Below are 17725 nucleotides of genomic sequence, written 5' to 3'. Positions count from 1 at the left end.
CATAACAGGACAACCTGTGGCTCACGAGATTGGGTTTCTTAAATGAAGTAATAAGTTAACTGATCAGACAACTGGATCTATATGGGAAAAAATGAAACAGAATCAAACTTGATTTGCTGACTGAGCAGATGGAAGCACATTTTGTGTTCCCTCCCTATTGCTGTACTGCTCTGAGCTCACAAGAATCACAAGAGTTTGAAGGACCTCAGAGAGTTCATGGACTGGAATATCACAACGCCAAACAGGACGCAAGCACAGTAGTGAATGAGTCTGCAACATACGCTGATGTTCTGCCCTGGCCTTTGTAAGACAGAGTGTCTGGATGCATCTGAATTACCAAGTGTCTGCCTTCTGAATTTGGCTCAGTTTTGAGAACTGACCTGTGCCAAGGGTCAAACACTCCTGAAATTCTGGAACCAAGAATATGAATCTTGAGATCATCTTAAAATACTTTACCACTGGGTGGTATCTGAGTTCATCTGCCTCAATAAGAATGTATTCATGAAATGACATCAAGATCAAAAAGAATAATTAAGGAGCCTCTTAATGAAAGAGGAGAGTGAATAAGTTGACTTAAAACTCAACATTCAGAAAACTAAGATTGTGGCATCCAGTCCCATCACTTCATGGCAAATAGATAGGGAAACAGTGACAGACTTTATTTTGGGGGGATTCCAAAATCACTGCAGATGGTGACTGCAGCCATGAAAGTAAAAGATGCTTGCTCCTTGGAAGAAAAGCTATGACCAACCTAGACAGTATATTAAAAAGCAGAGACATTACTTTGCCAACAAAGGTCTGTCTAGTCAAAGCTATGGTTTTTCCAGTAGACATGTACAGATGTGAGAGTTGGACTATAAAGAAAGCTGAGCACCAAGGAATTGATGCTTTTGAACTGTGGTGTTAGAGAAGACTCTTGAGAGTCCCTTGGACTGCAAGGAGATCCAACCAGTCCATCCTAAAGGAAATCAGCCCTGAATATTCACTGGAAGGACTGATGCTAAAGCTGAAGCTCTCATACTTTGGCCACCTGATGTGAAGAGCCGACTCATGGGAAAAGACCCTGATGCTGAGAAAGATTGAAGGCAGGAGAAGGGGATGACAGAGGATGAGATGGTTGGATGGCATCACCGACTCAACGAACATGAGTTTGAGCAAGGTCCAGGAGTTGGTGATGGACAGGGAAGACTGGCGTGCTGCAGTCCATGGGGTTGCAAAGAGTCGGACATGACTGACTTAACTGAACTCAACTAGGAATGTCAACCTATAATCGAGACGTGCCATCATTCTTGAGGATGTCAGGGTATAAAGTACTATTATTTTTATGAATATTTAAAACTGTTTCATGATTAGTCCCAGGCCAAAACCACAGTTCTTCTGTAAGAATAAATTTTAAAATCTTTTTAATGAGCTGGCTTGCATTTTATCCTAAAAGAAGTTTATATAGCTAACAGAGTACATTCATTCTTATTTTCAATAGACATTGATATGTATTGTAGATATACATACATTTGTGATCATGTGCTCTGACACTGAAAATACACATGGACCAGTTCTTTACTTACTGGCAGGGCACGTAAGTGCCCAAAGAGAGATGAGTAAGGTAAATACTTCTATATTTTCCTGAACCTATCCAGATTTTGAGATATAACAGAACAACAACAAAGCTCTAAGGGGAAAAATCCAAAATACAGCATATAAAAGCTAAGCTGAAACCCTTTATCTTGGCTTAGTCATTTAACGTTAGCCCAAAACTCACGAGATAAAGTGTTCTAGGAAAGATAAAGATTTAATGCCTTATAAATGGGGCAAGATGTTCATGAGACTCATTATCCTAAGAAAATGTATAGCCTCAAAATATAAACATGGTCCATAAGGGTATAAATAAGTCATAAAGTCATAACAGTTCTGAGGACAAGAAAGGGAATTTCAGAGACATTTCCAGCTGCTGAGGTCAGTATCAGGAAACACAAAGTTTCCATAAAGAAGGCTTTGTCCCTTTTTCAAAGAGGAACACAAAAGTTAGGACTCATGGTCCTTCTGAGATATGCTCACACACCCATACCTAGAGCAAAATATGGAATACCTAGTATTAGTCAATACCTAAACTGAATATTGAGAATAACATAATGAGACCAAAAAGAAGAGAGAGAGAAAACCAAATTCAAGTGTACTTGACAAATTATCTTTTTTTTTTTTTTTTTCAAAAAAATGATTTTACAGCAAAATAGTCTGTATATATAGTTCCTTTATCTGCCTTCTTCTCTCTGCTAACACATCTTAAGCTATGCTATTCAGAGCAGAGAAAGAATCCACAGAGGGAAGGATCACACAGAGGCTCTCTCCTCTGTCCCTGAAGCTTTTAACAACTGTGACTAGATGTAAAGCCTGTTTTTCAACGTAACTTTAATCTTATCCTGTTCAAAATGTAGCCTCAATTATGTGCATACATGAGGCCTCTACCACCTTTGGAGGAGCACGGCTAGACTCTGGCCCCTGGAATGAAGCGAGGTCAGCCACCCAGCTGGTCCACTGCTCTTCCAGAATATGTTTAGTTTAGAGTAAGTTTGGCATTTACAGGATCTCAGAGGTGTAAACAGCCAGATCATTACAGACTTTTAGAAGAAAGAACGGGAAGGGAAGAATAAAGAATTCTGGTCTGAGTTGTGAGAACACAAGCCATGTGGTCTCATGAAAGTCACTTCAGCCTCAGGTTTCTAATCTGCTGAGTAGGAAGGATGAAGCCCTGCCATCATAAAGCTGTTGTAAATTCCTTAAAATGCTATATAAGTCAGATATTACTATGCACCTTCAATGAGAGGTACTCTATGTTTAGGAGCCTTTTTGAAAAGATGTATATCTTCAGAAAGAAGATTGTACACACTATGTTTTGGAAGTGAAATCCTATTTGAGGTAATTTGCCTGGTTTGTTTAGCTCATATTCTGAGTAGAAAGCCAACGAAATTCATAAGACCAAAAGTTCCAAGACCCCAGGAGCAGGGTCTGTCTTCTGTCTTGTCTTTAACAAGTAACCAGTGGCTCTGGCTTTTTCCCAGTCCCATCTTTCTTTTCTCCTAATGTAATATTCTTGCCCCTTTTCATTCTGGGATTACAGTATTGCTCTACAGTATTACAGTATTGAACTTTCTTCTTTGGTCTAGAAAGACCTCTCCTGTAATGATGAGAAGTCCCTAAGCATATATCAATCTTATTTGCAATTACTCTTCATTGAGTCTTCTCACAGAAGGGAAACACATTCAATCTCACCTAACCCTATTTAAAAACATCCTAAATGACTCAAAATCATATGTAATCAGGCAAGGAAGAACCTAACTCTTCACCTCTAGACTCCAGATAGAAGTGGGTCAAACAGAAGAACATCTATGGATCTGCTGGATGAAACAAGAGTAATGGAATCGGTACTGACTTGGACTCAGTGGGTACAGAGAGCCTCATGGCTCTTTCACACCAGGACACTTCTTGAAAGAGACACCTTCAGCCCACAGCCATCATGACCCAGGGTGGTCGTCTGCTTTAGCATCTGCTATAACAATTCATGGACTCTGAAAAGATATGCCATGCTAATGACATCGTCATTAAAAAGGAGTGCCTATCAAATTAAGGGAAGCATTGTATACCAAATAAATTTTTATGACCAATTAATTCTTATACCCTCACCTATTACTTTTGAAGTTAAAATGACAATTCTTATAATAGTATGCCAAACTGGCCGTAAAAACAAAGGCATAATAGAGATTTTGCCCTTGAAAATCTCTCTCACCTTAAAAATTAAAGTAGAATAGTATCATCTTCTAAGGATTTTTACAGAAGCAAGTTTTAATAAAAACTATTCTAAAGATATAGAGTCAAGATTTTACCTAATTAACTTGACCACTTCCAGCTCCTCAGCAGTTGGTGGAGAAGTCAGCTTCAGGAAAATCATGTCAAATGTGCAGTCATCCACAAGTGCTGCTGCCTTCTTCACATCACTAATGATGATGGTGACTTTTGCTATATTTGAAAATAATTTCTGTACAGTATCAGCCAGGTAATGAACTGTGACATCGCCCACTAATAAGAGGTCTATATTTGCCTGAAAGAGAAGGAAAAAAAGCAGACACACAATGTCTAGGCATAGAGAACAAGTCACCATGTATGAGAAAATAAATAAAGGTTACAAACAGCCAATGACTGACTATTCAGCTGGACTGAATGGCCAACTATAAGTATACATCAAGGGCAGAAGCTATTCATCTTATGTCCTTAGAACCTAGGTATTGAACAGATTTGAAAGTCATGCTATTTTTACAAGTTTTGCTTGCAAATACCATTCTACTGTGGTTGTCCTACAAGTCTCTTTCTCATCCTATTAAGATTCTTTTGGTCCAGTTCTCCAATTGTCCACCCTGCTGGAAAACCTGTTTATTAATGAGAGAACCAGGCTGGTGCCTCTCCCACATGATTTATGTGTGTATGTGTGTGTGTATGTGTGTGTGTGTGTGCATGTGCACGCATAGATATATACATATGTATATACATGTATATATGTACAAAATGTGCTTTTATTTAACAGAGTGATTACAATGTACAAGTTTCATATTTGAGAAAGAACTCGCCACAAAATTTTTACTTGAAGATGTTGAATGTCCTGGATGAAAGCATTTATTAGCTGCTTAGCAATTTTAAAGTTTGTTTCTCTCTTAATACTACTTTCTTGCTTGTTTATACAAGTTTATATGCTTATTTTAAATGATTACTATTTAGAGGACATCTAAATTAAAGTTATTAGTAGAAAACAAAATGTTTTTAGATAGAAAATTAATACTTCATCAAAGGTTCCAGAAAGATAGTTTAGCAAATAGCATGGCCTTTGCAGTCTTGCTGTTGAGAAAATATGATTTTTTTTTCATTTAAAACAGTTTAATTGGAATGTATCATTGATTTTGATGAAACACACATGTCAAAGAACAGAGAAAGATTTAAATCCCCCAATTCTAAGAAATACTCAAACCAAATCCTTTCTTTGAATGGAATATATATGCTACTCAAATTCCAAGATTAGGAATAAAAAATGTTCTTTATTTTCATTTGGGGATATTTTCAAGCACATTTAGTTAGAAAAAATAGAATTTCCATCTTCATCTTTCATTTCTGTACTTTATTCTATACAGACATTAAATACAACCCAGTTAAAATGTCAAAGAATAGCATTAATGAATAAGCTAAACTTCTCTTAATAGTTCAAATGCCATATATATGTATTATATAAGTATGTATGTATGTAAATTTGGGGGGACTTCATTCTGATGCATTGATCTATTTGCCTATTCCTGGTTAATAGCACACTAATTACTAGCTCTTTATGTTTTATATTTGCTAGAGCATATGGTTGCCTCTTTACTATTTTTCTATTTTGTCCTTAGATATTTTCTCACAATGTTTCTTCCTACAGAATTCTATCATCAGCTTGTCAAGTTCCATAAGGAGTCCTGTTAAGGACTCCTTTGATTAAGGTTGGCATTTATTTTTAAGATTAATTAGGGACTATCATTATGGTATTACATCTCCCTATTTAGGAAGTATGACTCAGAGAAAGCCGGTCTTATGTTGTTCATTTTTCTTGTTGTTATTGCTCAGTGGCTAAGTCATGTCTGACTCTGCAACCCCATGGACTACAGCACGCCAAGATTTCCGGTCCTTCACCATCTCTCAGTTTGCTCAAACTCATGTTCGTTGAGTCGGTGATGCCATCTAACCATCTCATCTTCTAGGACAGTCTTCTCCTGGATTCAGTCTCTTCCTGCATCAGGGTCTTTTCCAATGAGTCGGCTGATCACATCAGATGGTCAAAATATTGGAGCTTCAGTTTTCTAGTTATCTTCACATAGATTTTTCAAGTGTCTTCACACATTGATTCCTAGATTTTTCAAGATTTCAGAATCAATGTAAAAGAGATATATTTTCTCACTATACTTCCTGATTGATTATCCTGACAGAGAGAAGCACTATCAATTTCTGTATAAGGAATTTGCTTCAAGTACTTAAAGGTACTCTCCATTTAGTTCCAATATTTTTTAGCTGATTCTTTGATTTCTTTGATAGGTTATCATATAGTCTTTAAAAATGACATCTTTATCCCTGTCTCCAGAATTTGTCTTTTACTTATTGATCTTAAAGCATGGCTAGGACATTTAAAGGGCTTTCCAGGTGGCTTTCCAGGCGGCAGTGGTAAAGAACCTGCCTGCCAATGCAGGAGACATAAAAGATGTGGGTTTGATCCCTGGAATGGGAAGATCCCCTGGAGGGCATGGCAACCCACTCCAGTATTCTTGCCTGGAGAATCCCATGGACAGAGGAGCCAAGATTGCTCCAGTCCATAGGATTGCAAAGAGTTGGACACAACTAAAGCGACTTAACACTCACACACAGGACATTCAAAACAACAGTAAATAGCAGGAGTGAACTGAGCATGCTTGTCTTGTTCCTGACTTTCTATAATGGGAATATTTCAAATGTTTTTACCACTACTGAAGGTCAATACCCTTTGCCAAGTTAAATAGTTCTCTATTTGGAGGCTAAGAATTTTAAATCGGAAATGGGTGTTAAAATTTATCAACAGCTTTTTCAGTATCAACATGATTGTATTTTTTCCTCCTGTCATCCATCAGTGAATTACATTAATAGATTTCCTAATGTCAAGTCATCATTGAATTACTGGGATAAACCTATGCTTAATACAAACAGATTCCTTTATTTTATTTTAGATTTTTGCATCTATGTTCATAAGTAAAACTGGATATAATTTTGTTTTATGGTACTGACTTATCTGGCTTGGGTATCAAGGTTATGCCAGCCTTGAAGAAATAGAAAGCTTCAAAACTATTCCATGGTCTTGAATATTTTATAAAAGAAGAAATTATCACTTTAAAGTTTGGGTAAAACTTGTCTGTGAAATCTCGGCTTGAAGTCACTTTATAAAGTTAAGTTTTAGACTGCCTTTCTTGTTCCTTACTGCTTACTAGTAAAATAAGTGTTGTTTTAAACACCTATATAACGAAGTTATTGTCAGGTGGTTAGTGGTTTTTTCTTTTTTTAATTTTGGGGGCTATTGACTCATTTCTTGTTTCAGTGCATTGTCATCAGTGGATGTACCCAACATGACTTCTTTTTAGAACTGGTTGGTATTTTCTCTGTGACTTAATATACGATGCTTAATGTTACATGGATAGCAGCAGCAGCAGCAATGTTACATGGATACTTGAAAAAAACTGCATATTTCTGTTGGGCATATAGTCTTTACATAGCTTTCAGATTAAACTTGTTCATTGCTGTCTCATTTACTTTAGGTCTACTTGATTTTTCAGTTTATGAAGCAGATGTATAAATTGTCCCTCTCTAAATATGGTTTGTCAATTCATCGATTTCTCTAACTATAGACTCTGTGTGTAACTATGGACTCTGTGTATAACTATGGATTAGGTACATAAAAGTTCCTAATAATTTCATATATTCATACAAATACATAACTGTAATACTTCATATATACTATATAGTGATCTATGTTTATTCAGTATGTATTAACATATAACTATCATATATTGCTAACTATATTAAGAATAAACTATATATAAAATATATCTATTTTTTTAATGCTTTTCACCTGAAATTTTATTTTTTTCTGATATTCAGCAGTTAGTTTTTTGCACCCCTTATTTTGAGGCTTTCCTTATCATTTTGATTTTGTATGAATTTTGCAAGTAACATATATTTGAATTTTTGTTTTTTCCATCAGATTTGTTTTTTATATATAATTACTAAGTTTTTAATAAGTAATTTCATTAATGGCACTAGTTAATGAACATTAATTAAGGTAATCAATATAATGTAATTAATTGACTTTAATTAACTGTGAAACATTTATAACTTAACATGAAATGGTCTTATTCATTTGTTATCTCAGGTTTTCCATTCACTATAATTTTGTTTCTCTTTCCCCAAGCTTTCTGTTAGGCTGAGCAAATTTTCCTTTTCCCTCCTGTTGCTCCTACAAAGTTAAGAGTTAAAACTTCTTATTTATGTTCTTTGGTGGCATTAGGGCTCACAATTCAATGCTAGTTTTCTAATCAAAATACTCTAACAAGTTAGAATCTCTTTATCTCTGAACTCTGAAGATACTGGGTCATTGCTTTCTTGCATCCAGAGTCGCTAATGAAAAGAAAAGGCTGCCTTGTTTTCCTTTTAGTGCTTTCTTCTCATGCTGTGGACTCTAGGATGTGTCTGGGTATGGGCCTTACTCAGCTCCCTTGGCACTCAATAGATCTTCAGCTCTAGAAAGTTCCTTCTATTTCTTTGGTCATTTTCTCCTGCTGCCTCTGTCCTTAGGAACAGTCTGTTAGATGCTGGGCATCCTAAATTGATCTTTCATGTCTCAGCTTCTGAGAGACTTAAGTTTATTGTTCATATTAGTAGCTCAAGCTTTAGTCCTATTCTAAAGATTTTTACCAGATTTAATGTGAATTGCTCATTTCTAATGTTTTTTTCCTTTGATAATTGATCATAGTCTGAAATTTTTAGGATATGATATCCCCTCTAAAGATACAAATTATAAATTTTAAAAGTTTTTCTTACCACCTTTATCACCTATACCTGGAACAGCTGTCTGCCATTCTTGGTTATCCAAACATAAATATGAATCAAGGACTCAGTTGAAACAGTGTGAGCAGTTTTCTCTGAAGGTGGGGTGGTCTGCTTCCCCAGTTACTATTTCTTTTAAAGGAACCACCGACTGTGGGTTTGATGTGAGTGGGAGGGATGGTGGAAGAAAGGCTGGACAGCAACGAGACTGGGACTGGCTATTTGTCTAAATAAAGGCGGGCTTTACTCTAAAAAGCAAGCACTTTGGTTTTTTTTCCCCCTCCAGGGTAGAGAGAGCTGGCTTTCCTTCCATTCTTGTCAGCTGTAGACATCTGGAAACTACCAATACCAGGAGCCCATGACTCAGATAAGAGTTCATTTTCTTTAGAAAAAGCAGTGCCTGGATTTGGCTCTTGGCTTGTAAGCCCCATGTTCTGGCTGTTGTAGGAATGAAGGGGGAGAGTCCCGAGTAAAGAACTCCAGGGTCCCAGTTGGCCCAGGGTTCTGCAGACGGCTAATTCTTCACCAGGGAAGTGCCCTTGGACCCATTTCATGTTCCTTTCTGCAAACATTCGGCCTGGACTGTCACTAGAATTGTTTTACCTGGGCTTTATTTCTCTTCTCCATGTCTTTTAAGGTGTGGGGTTTCTTTCTACTTTTGTTTTAGTAGCAATTTGATTCCATCTGCTTTCTAAATTTCAAGCTTTCCTGCAGATTTTTTTTTTAATGTTCAGATCCTCTTCAAATCAAGATCCCATTAAAGACAAAGCACTGCATTTGGTTGTTATTAATATAGGTCTGAGCCACAGTCAGCTCCCAGTCTTGTTTTTGCTGACTATATAGAGCTTCTCCATCTTTGGGTGCAAAGAATATAATCAATCTGATTTTGGTATTGACCATCTGGTGATGTCCATGTGTAGAGTCTTCTCTTGTGTTGTTGGAAGAGGGTGTTTGCTATGACCAGTGAGTTCTCTTGGCAAAACTCTGTTAGCCTTTTCCCCGCTTCATTCTGTACTCTAAGGCCAAATTTGCCCGTTACCCCAGGTATTTCTTGACTTCCTACTTTTGCATTCCAGTACCCCACAATGAAAAGGACATCTTTTTTGGGTGTTAGTTCTAGAAGGTCTTGTAGGTCTTCATAGAACCGTCCAACTTCAGCTTATTCAGCATTATTACTGCGATATTGAATGGTTTGCCTTGGAAATGAACAGAGATCATTCTGTCATTTTTGAGATTGTATCCAAGTACTGCATTTTGGACTCTCTTGTTGACTATGAGGGCTACTCCATTTCTTCTAAGGGATTCTTGCCCACAGTAGTAGATATAATGCTCATCTGAGTTAAATTCATCTATTCCAGTCCATTTTAGTTTGCTGATTCCAAAATGTCAACATTCACTCTTGCCATCTCCTGTTCGACCACTTTCAATTAGCCTTGATTCATGTATCTTACCTGTCCTGGTGGCTCAGATGGCAAAGCGTCCGCCTACAATGTGGGAGACCCAGGTTCGATCCCTGGGTAGGGAAGATCCCTGGAGAAGGAAATGGCAACCTACTCCAGTATTCTTGCCTGGAAAATCCCATAGACAGAGGAGCCTGATAAGCTATAGTCCATGGGGCCGCAAAGAGTCAGACACGACTGAGTGACTTCACTTCACTTCCCTTCATGTACCTTACATTCCAGGTTCCTATGCAATACTGTTCTTCACAGCATTGGACTTTACTTCCATCACCAGTCACATCTATAACTGGGTGTTGTTTTTGCTTTGGTTCCATCTCTTCATTCTTTCTGGAGTTCTCCACTGATCTCCAATAGCATATTGGGCACCTACTGACCTGAGGACTTCATTTTTCAGTGTCATATCTTTTTGCCTTTTCATATCGCTCATGGGGTTCTCAAGGCAAGAATACTGAAGTGGTTTGCCATTCCCTTCTCCAGTGGACCACGTTTTGTCAGAACTCTCCACCATGACCCATCCATCTTGGGTGGCCCTACATTGCATGGCTCATAGTTTCACTGAGTTAGGCAAGGCTGTGGTCCATGTGATCAGATTGGTTAGTTTTCTGTGATTGTGGTTTTCAGTGTGTCTGCCCTCTGATGGAGAAGGATAAGAGGCTTATGGAAGCTTCTTGATGGGAAAGACTGACCAAGGGGGAAACTGGGTCTTGTTCTGATGGGTGGGGCCACCCACAGTAAATCTTTAATCCAATTTTCAGCTGAAGGGTGGGTCTGTGTTCCCTCCCAGTTATTTGAAGTGAAGAAGTGAAGTCACTCAGTCTTGTCTCTTTGAGACCCCATGGACTGTAGCCCACCAAGCTCCATGGGATTTTCCAGGCAAGGATACTGGAGTGGGGTTGCCATTTCCTTCTCCAGGGGATCTTCCCAACCTGGGGATCAAAACTGGGTCTCCTGTGTTATTTGACCTGAGGCCAAACTATGGTGGAGGTAATGAAGATAATGGCGACCTCTTTCAAAAGGTCCCATGCAGGCAGTGCTATATACTCAGTGCCCCCAACCCTGCAGCAGGCCAGCACCCTCCCACGCTTCCACCAGAGACTCCTGGACACTCACAGGCAAGCTTGGGTCAAAATTCTCCAAGCCAGGCTTTAACAGTACATGAACTGTGAACTTCCAGCTGTTCAAGCTGGATTTAGAAAAGCCAGAGGAACCAGAGATCAAATTGCCAACATCCGTTAGATCATCAAAAAAGCAAGAGAATACAAAAAAAAGGTATACCTCTGCTTTATTGACTACACCTTTGTGTAGATCACAACAAAATGTGGAAAACTCTTCAAGAGATGGGAATACCAGACCACCTGACCTGCCTCCTGAGAAATCTGCATGCAGGTCAAGAAGCAACAGTTAAGAAGCAACAGTTAGAACTGGACATGGAACAACAGACTGGTTCCAAATCAGGAAAGGAGTACGTCAAGGATGCATACTGTCACTCTGCTTATTTAACGTATATGCAGGGTACATCATGAGAAATGCCAGGCTGCATGAAGCACAAACTGGATCAAGATTGCCGGGAGAAATATCAATAACCTCAGATATGCAGATGACACCACACTTATGGCAGAAAACAAAGAACTAAAGAGCGTCTTGACGAAAGTGAAAGAAAGTGAAAAAGTTGACTTAAAACTCAACATTCAGAAAACTAAGATCATGGCATCCAGCCCCATCACTCCATGGCAAATAGATGGGGAAACAGTGGAAACAGTGACAGACTTTTTTTTTGGTGGGGGGGGGGGCTCCGAAATCACTGCATATGGTGATTGCAGCCATGAAATTAAAAGATGCTTGCTCCCTGGAAGAAAAGTTATGACCAATCTAGACAGCTTATTAAAAAGCAGAGACATTACTTTGCTGACAAAGGTCCATCTCGTCAAAGCTATGGTTTTTCCAGTAGTCATGTATGGATGTGAGAGTTGAACTATAAAGAAAGCAGAGTGCTGAAGAATTGATGCTTTTAAACTGTGGTGTTGGAGAAGACTCTTGAGAGTCCCTTGGACTTCAAGGAGATCGAACCAGTCAATCCTAAAGGAAATCAGTCCTGAATATTCATTGGAAGGACTGATGCTGAAGGTAAAGTTCCAATCCTTTGGCCACCTGATACAAAGAACTGACTCCTTGGAAAATACCCTGATGTTGGGAAAGACTGCAGGCTGGAAGAGAATGGGACAACAGAGGTCAAGACTGTTGGATGGCATCACCGACTTGACGGACATGAGTTTAAGCAAGCTCTGGGAGTTGGTGATGGACAGGGAAGACTGCCATGCTGCAGTTCATGGGGTCACAAAGAGTCAGACACTACTGAGCGACTGAACTGAAATGAACTGAATATATGTCTCCATGGACTTCTAATTTAGAATACCACCTCTGCTTTTTTTTGTCTTTTCAATATTTACTTGCTAAAGGTATCAGCACACTGTTAAGCAACTCTTGCCAGGTAGACTGGGGAGGCCGGAATGTCGATAGGTGTGCTTAATTGATCATCATGAGCCAATCCCACTCTCCTGCACCACTCTATTTTAAACAGAGTAACAATTCAATATTATTATTTGATATTAGGCCTTTTATAGCCTAATATCAACTCATGTCACCAGCTTCATGTCCTCCTACATTCTAAGAAGACAGTATTAACACTCTTAAGTGAATTCTGAAATCTGGAATTTCTACAGTAGAGAGTATCAGGACCCTTTTAGAGTGTTTCCTTTTAATTTTGTCAACATTCTTCATTTCCATTAATACTTGGAGGAAGTGGGACTCTAAGCCACCATGATGCTTTTGAGTGAAGAGTATTTGTGAATCTCCACTGGGACACAGGGTTTCTTTTACACCATTACAATCCCTTGTGAACCAAATGCCAAGCAGTGGAACAATCATTAACAAGGGGTCCTAAAATGAGTAACTAGATTATCGTTTTTCAATTAACTAGGTCAACTGAAGCAACCTATGAATGTCCAAAAGTAACGTGCCTGCTACATATGGGGTGACCATTTAATTTACCTTCCAAACTGACACTCATGAGAACAAAGGGGGCACTATTAATTATACTAAAAAACACATATCAACTAGGATGTCCTGGGCTATGAACCACTTGCAGACCTTTCTAGTAGTAAAGTTTCTTTTCTCCTTTAAGACCTCCTGCCACTTTTATTGTATTTGCTTAAATATAGCTGATGTCCAAGTATTCTCACCATTGGTATTTCCTGAGTCCCTACTCCAGGGCAGATGCTGTGCTGGGAATTCAAGGTGAACAGACAGACCAGCTCTCTTACATCCTAGGAATCTTTTTTCTCTCTTTTCGCTATTAAGAAAGAATGGCTTTCAATCCTTGCAACACAGGGCAAATAGTGGAAGATCAGTTCTACTAAAGCTGTTACTGATCCTTTAAAAAAAAATTAGAGTATAACTGCTTTACAATGTTGTGTTAGTTTCTACTGTACAACAACGTGAGTCAGCTGTCTGTACACATATATCCCCTGCCTCGCGGTCCTCCCTCCCACCCCCCACCCCACCCCACTGGAGCACTGAGCTCAGCGCCCTGTGCTGTACAGCAGCTTCCCACTAGCTAGCTATTTCACACATGATAGTGTAAACAAGTCAGTGCTACTCTCTCAATTCATCCATGTTCTACTTCCCTCAATGTGTCCACAAATGGGTTCTCTGTGACCGCATCTCTATTCCAGCCCTGCAAATAGGTTCATCAGTACTATTTTCCCAGATTTCATATATATGTGTTAATATACAACATATTTTTTTTAATATCTTGATAGTTTGCAGCAAAGGCTTTCATAGTAGGTATAACAGCATTCATTGCCTTGTTCAGTCACTAACTAGCATCTCTGAGTAATATACCTATGCAGTCCTCATCTGGCCGGGAGGGTAATAATACTTAAATCACAGGATTGTTGTTAAGGAGAAATGTTTGTACAATGCCCTGCAGGTGGTAGTACTGCCCTATGATCCCAAGTAACACCAAATTTGAGCACATGGAACTCATCAAATCAAGGAGATGGGAAGGGGAGAGCAGATTTAGAAGGAAAATGTGTCTACATCAGGCAGTGAAAATAGCCCTAAACCAAACTGCTGTCTTCATTACTTAAGCCACAGGTAATGCAAGTTAAGTTTTGAACAATGTTTATCAGTTACTAACATGAACCCTTTCTTGGTTAGCTCTAATGCTTCTCACTGCAATATTCTGCTCAAAGGCTCAGTTCTAAGTTATCTAGAATTCCTCAGCTAGTCTTGTGGAGAAAAGTCAAGAGCAAGGTTTGATGGGCAGAACCCAGGTACTGGGGCAAAACTGAGGAGAGGTAGAAAGAGATTCTGAAAGAGATGAGGAAGCAAAGTACCCCTCATGGGCCCTTATGTAACTTGTAACAGGAGACAGAGGGGCAGGAAATAAACCCGTACTGAGAAGAACCTCCTGCCAAAAGCTTCCATCTCTGCCCTACAAAATCAGCACGTTCCTAAATCAGATCAGAATACTGCCCCATTGTCCCCAAGTAACTCATATTAACTGAAGAGTTTCTAATCAACTTAAATTTGAATATTTATACAGTTAAAAATATCTTGTTGATGGTGTAATATGAGCACAGGTGATGAGAAGAATCCACTGATAAGAATAAAAGGAAAATGAATAAAACGTTCTCGTATATTCAGCTCTGGAAAACTGCCTTTAGTACCTCTAAGATTTTCACCTGTGAGCATTACAACCTGAACTGATGCTGGGCTTCATTCGGTGGAATTTTTTTTTTTTCCTATCTGAATTGTTTACTGCACTCCTTTAACAAAAGCAATACATATTCATTGTGGGAGGTTGGAAAATTCAAAGAGAAAATAAAAAGCATTTAATTCCAGCACTCAGGGATAAACACCTTGGTGTAGCTCCCTTAAGTGTGGGCAGTTTTTTACAATGCCGCACCATCATCACCCACGCTCTTCATCCACTCTGATTACTGAGATCAGGGTAACAGGCAGGGCACGCCAGTCTCTGCCATTTTTAAAACACTGGATTTCCATTTGCAATCTGTGGCAGGCTAAACCCTTAATTAGTAACAGCAGGTGCTGAAGTGCTTAAAGCAAATGGCTCCTGCATTTTAGTGAGCTGTTATTTATGTCACTCTTATCACTGGGAGCAGCGCTGACAATCAGCAGGAGCTGGGCGGGCTCATGCCCTGACTATGGCGCTTGCTGGCCACCAGTTTCCCCAGAAGTCAGGGCTTTAAGCAGCTCTAGCTGGAGAAATCGGAGAAGGCAATGGCAACCCACTCCAGTACTCTTGCCTGGAAAATCCCATGGACGGAGTAGCCTGGGAGGCTGCAATCCATGGGGTCGCTAAGAGTCGGGCACGACTGAGCGATTTCACTTTCACTTTTCACTTTCATGCATTGGAGAAGGAAACGGCAACCCACTCCAGTGTTCTTGCCAGGAGAATCCCAGGGACAGATAGTGGGCTGCCGTCTATGGGGTCGCACAGAGTCGGACACGACTGAAGCGACTTAGCAGCAGCAGCAGCTGGAGAAAATGAGCAAGCTGCTCAAAGGGTGCAGTTAGGGCTTCGGGGTCTCTTAAGGTTGGAAAGCCACAATTATCTATGTACTAACTACTTGGGCATCAGATATTTTATTCAGAATTCCATTGTGTGCAGCTCTGCCGAATCACACACCCCCAAAATACTGTTTTTCCTGAGTTTAAATCTCTCTTTAGTTGCTAAGTCGTATCCGACTCTTTGCAACCCCATGGACTGTAGCCTGCCAGACAAGAATACTGGAATGGGTTGCCATTTCCTTCTCCAGAGGATCTTCCCGACCCAAGAATCGAACGCCGGTCTTCTGCATCGCAGGCAGATTCTTTACCGACTAGACTACGAGGGAAGCCCGATAGGTGCTTCCATTTTGAAAAAGTTATGAAAACCTCTTAAACACGGTCCACTTCCAAGTGGTAGTAATTCGGTTCAGAAAGCTTGTTCTCAAGGAGTGAAGAGACTGGAGTATGCATAACACTCTCAAGGGTACAAAACTCGACACCGCCCAGGTTTCCCTCTCACATTTATCAAGACGTGAAATAGAAGAGTCAACGCCAGATAGCCTTGCTTCCTAGGGTGGGGTGGGGTTTAGCTTATGCTTCCTTCCTGGTGGGCTGCTAATCGCCTTTCATTACTATCGAAAATAAGTCACAAAAATGATTCTGCATTTCTGCCGAGGATATGGTAAATAAGGTGCGCCCCCGGCCCCACCGAGGCCGGGGTAGGGGCAGGTTTGTGAATAGGGTGGGAGGATGGTGGGAGGATGTTGGGAAGAGGGCAGCCGTCTTTTCCCACCAGTGGCAACGGTCTCGACAGGCGTCAGCCGGTTTGGGGGTCGGGGGCGTGCAAGGACACTCCGGACACCCCGCCAGTGAGCAAAGTGAAAGAAAAAAGAAGGCACCCGACTTGTGCAGACTAGAGACCTGAAGATAAACTTTCCCGTATTCAAGATGGTGACTAAAAGTCTCCATATCCAAACTGAAACGTGTGGAATCAACTTTTGTATACAGGATTCAGGCGAAAACATAAAAACTGCCTTTCTCGTTTTATCTGGTCACTAGCCCAAGACGTCTCGCCCTTGGGTCGCCCCACCGGTGGTCCGCGGCCCCGAAAATGAGTGTGATGGGCGAGCGTCGAGAGCTCGAGGGGGTGACTCTGTGACGACAACACGGCCTGGTCCCCTTCCCTCCTCGGGCCCCCGCTCCTGAGGTGACCGAGCGCGTCCTCGACCTCGAGGTGGGCAGGAGCCGGCCGGGTTGCCAGGGAGGCGTCCTGGACTGGCTCGCGCCCCGCAAAGGCCCCCGGGCCGTCCCCGCGACGAGCTCGCCTGCACCCAGCGGGACTATACCGCCCGACGGGCCCCACGCCTGCCGGCGCGCCGTTATAAACGCAGCTGCCTCCCCTTCCTCCTAAGCCTCTTACCTGCCCTGGGGTTTGGCCGAACTCCGGGCCGGTAATTGAGGCCGCCATGGCCCGTTGCGCACGTGCGAGTCCTGGAGCAGCCTCACCGCGGGAGGAGCTTGGCAGCCAGCCTGCCTCGTCAGCCGCCTGCCCCGCGCCAATGGCTCTGGGCCCCCAGCGGCGGGGCGCCCGCCCCCGGCCCGCCCTTAAAGTGGCCCTGCCGCCCGTCCTGGCTCCAAGTCTCGGCAGGACCAGGTCGGGGGGGGGGGGGGTACTTCCGGGAAACCGGGGGGATGGCGATGGGCCGCCCCAAGGTGCCCTGCGGGCCCTCAGAAGACCCTGTCACTAGGGCAGCCCACCAAAAGTTCCATTCCTTTTCCCTGGAACCTCACACAGCTCAGGCCTGGGGCAAGGACATGTCTAAAAAGTCTTCAGTGTCTTATGGAAATGCTTTCAAGTTTAAATATCAGGAATTAGCAAACTGGATTTTTCTTTTTCCAAGACCAAGGGATGGTGGATCCCTATACTATTCCAAGGATAGGGACGGTGAAGACTGACTATGGTGCTTTCTTTCCAAACTGCTAAGAAACGTCCTGTGAGTCAACAACAAATATCATCCTCGTTTCTCAAGCGAGAAATCTCCAGGTGGTGGCTGCTA

At 41.1% G+C, this 17725-nt stretch overlaps 1 protein-coding gene across 1 annotated transcript in view; it reads right to left on the bottom strand.

Annotated features, from left to right (window-relative positions):
- Positions 1-17215, bottom strand: part of SOHLH2 (spermatogenesis and oogenesis specific basic helix-loop-helix 2) — a 39565-nt gene extending 22350 nt beyond the window's left edge. Inside the window, exons 1-2 of the mRNA XM_069601560.1 lie at positions 17089-17215; positions 3879-4093 (exon numbers count right to left, since the gene is read on the bottom strand). Coding sequence (XP_069457661.1) covers positions 3879-4093; positions 17089-17136 — 263 coding nt within the window. The 5' untranslated portion in view covers positions 17137-17215. The remainder of the gene's footprint in view (positions 1-3878; positions 4094-17088) is intronic.
- Between the last annotated feature and the right edge of the window lie 510 nt (positions 17216-17725).

This window comes from Ovis canadensis, chromosome 10, assembly GCF_042477335.2.
Source record: "Ovis canadensis isolate MfBH-ARS-UI-01 breed Bighorn chromosome 10, ARS-UI_OviCan_v2, whole genome shotgun sequence".
Lineage (NCBI taxonomy): Eukaryota > Metazoa > Chordata > Mammalia > Artiodactyla > Bovidae > Ovis > Ovis canadensis.
Note: the sequence above shows the minus strand (reverse complement) of the source record. Positions and strands in the feature narration are given on the sequence as shown.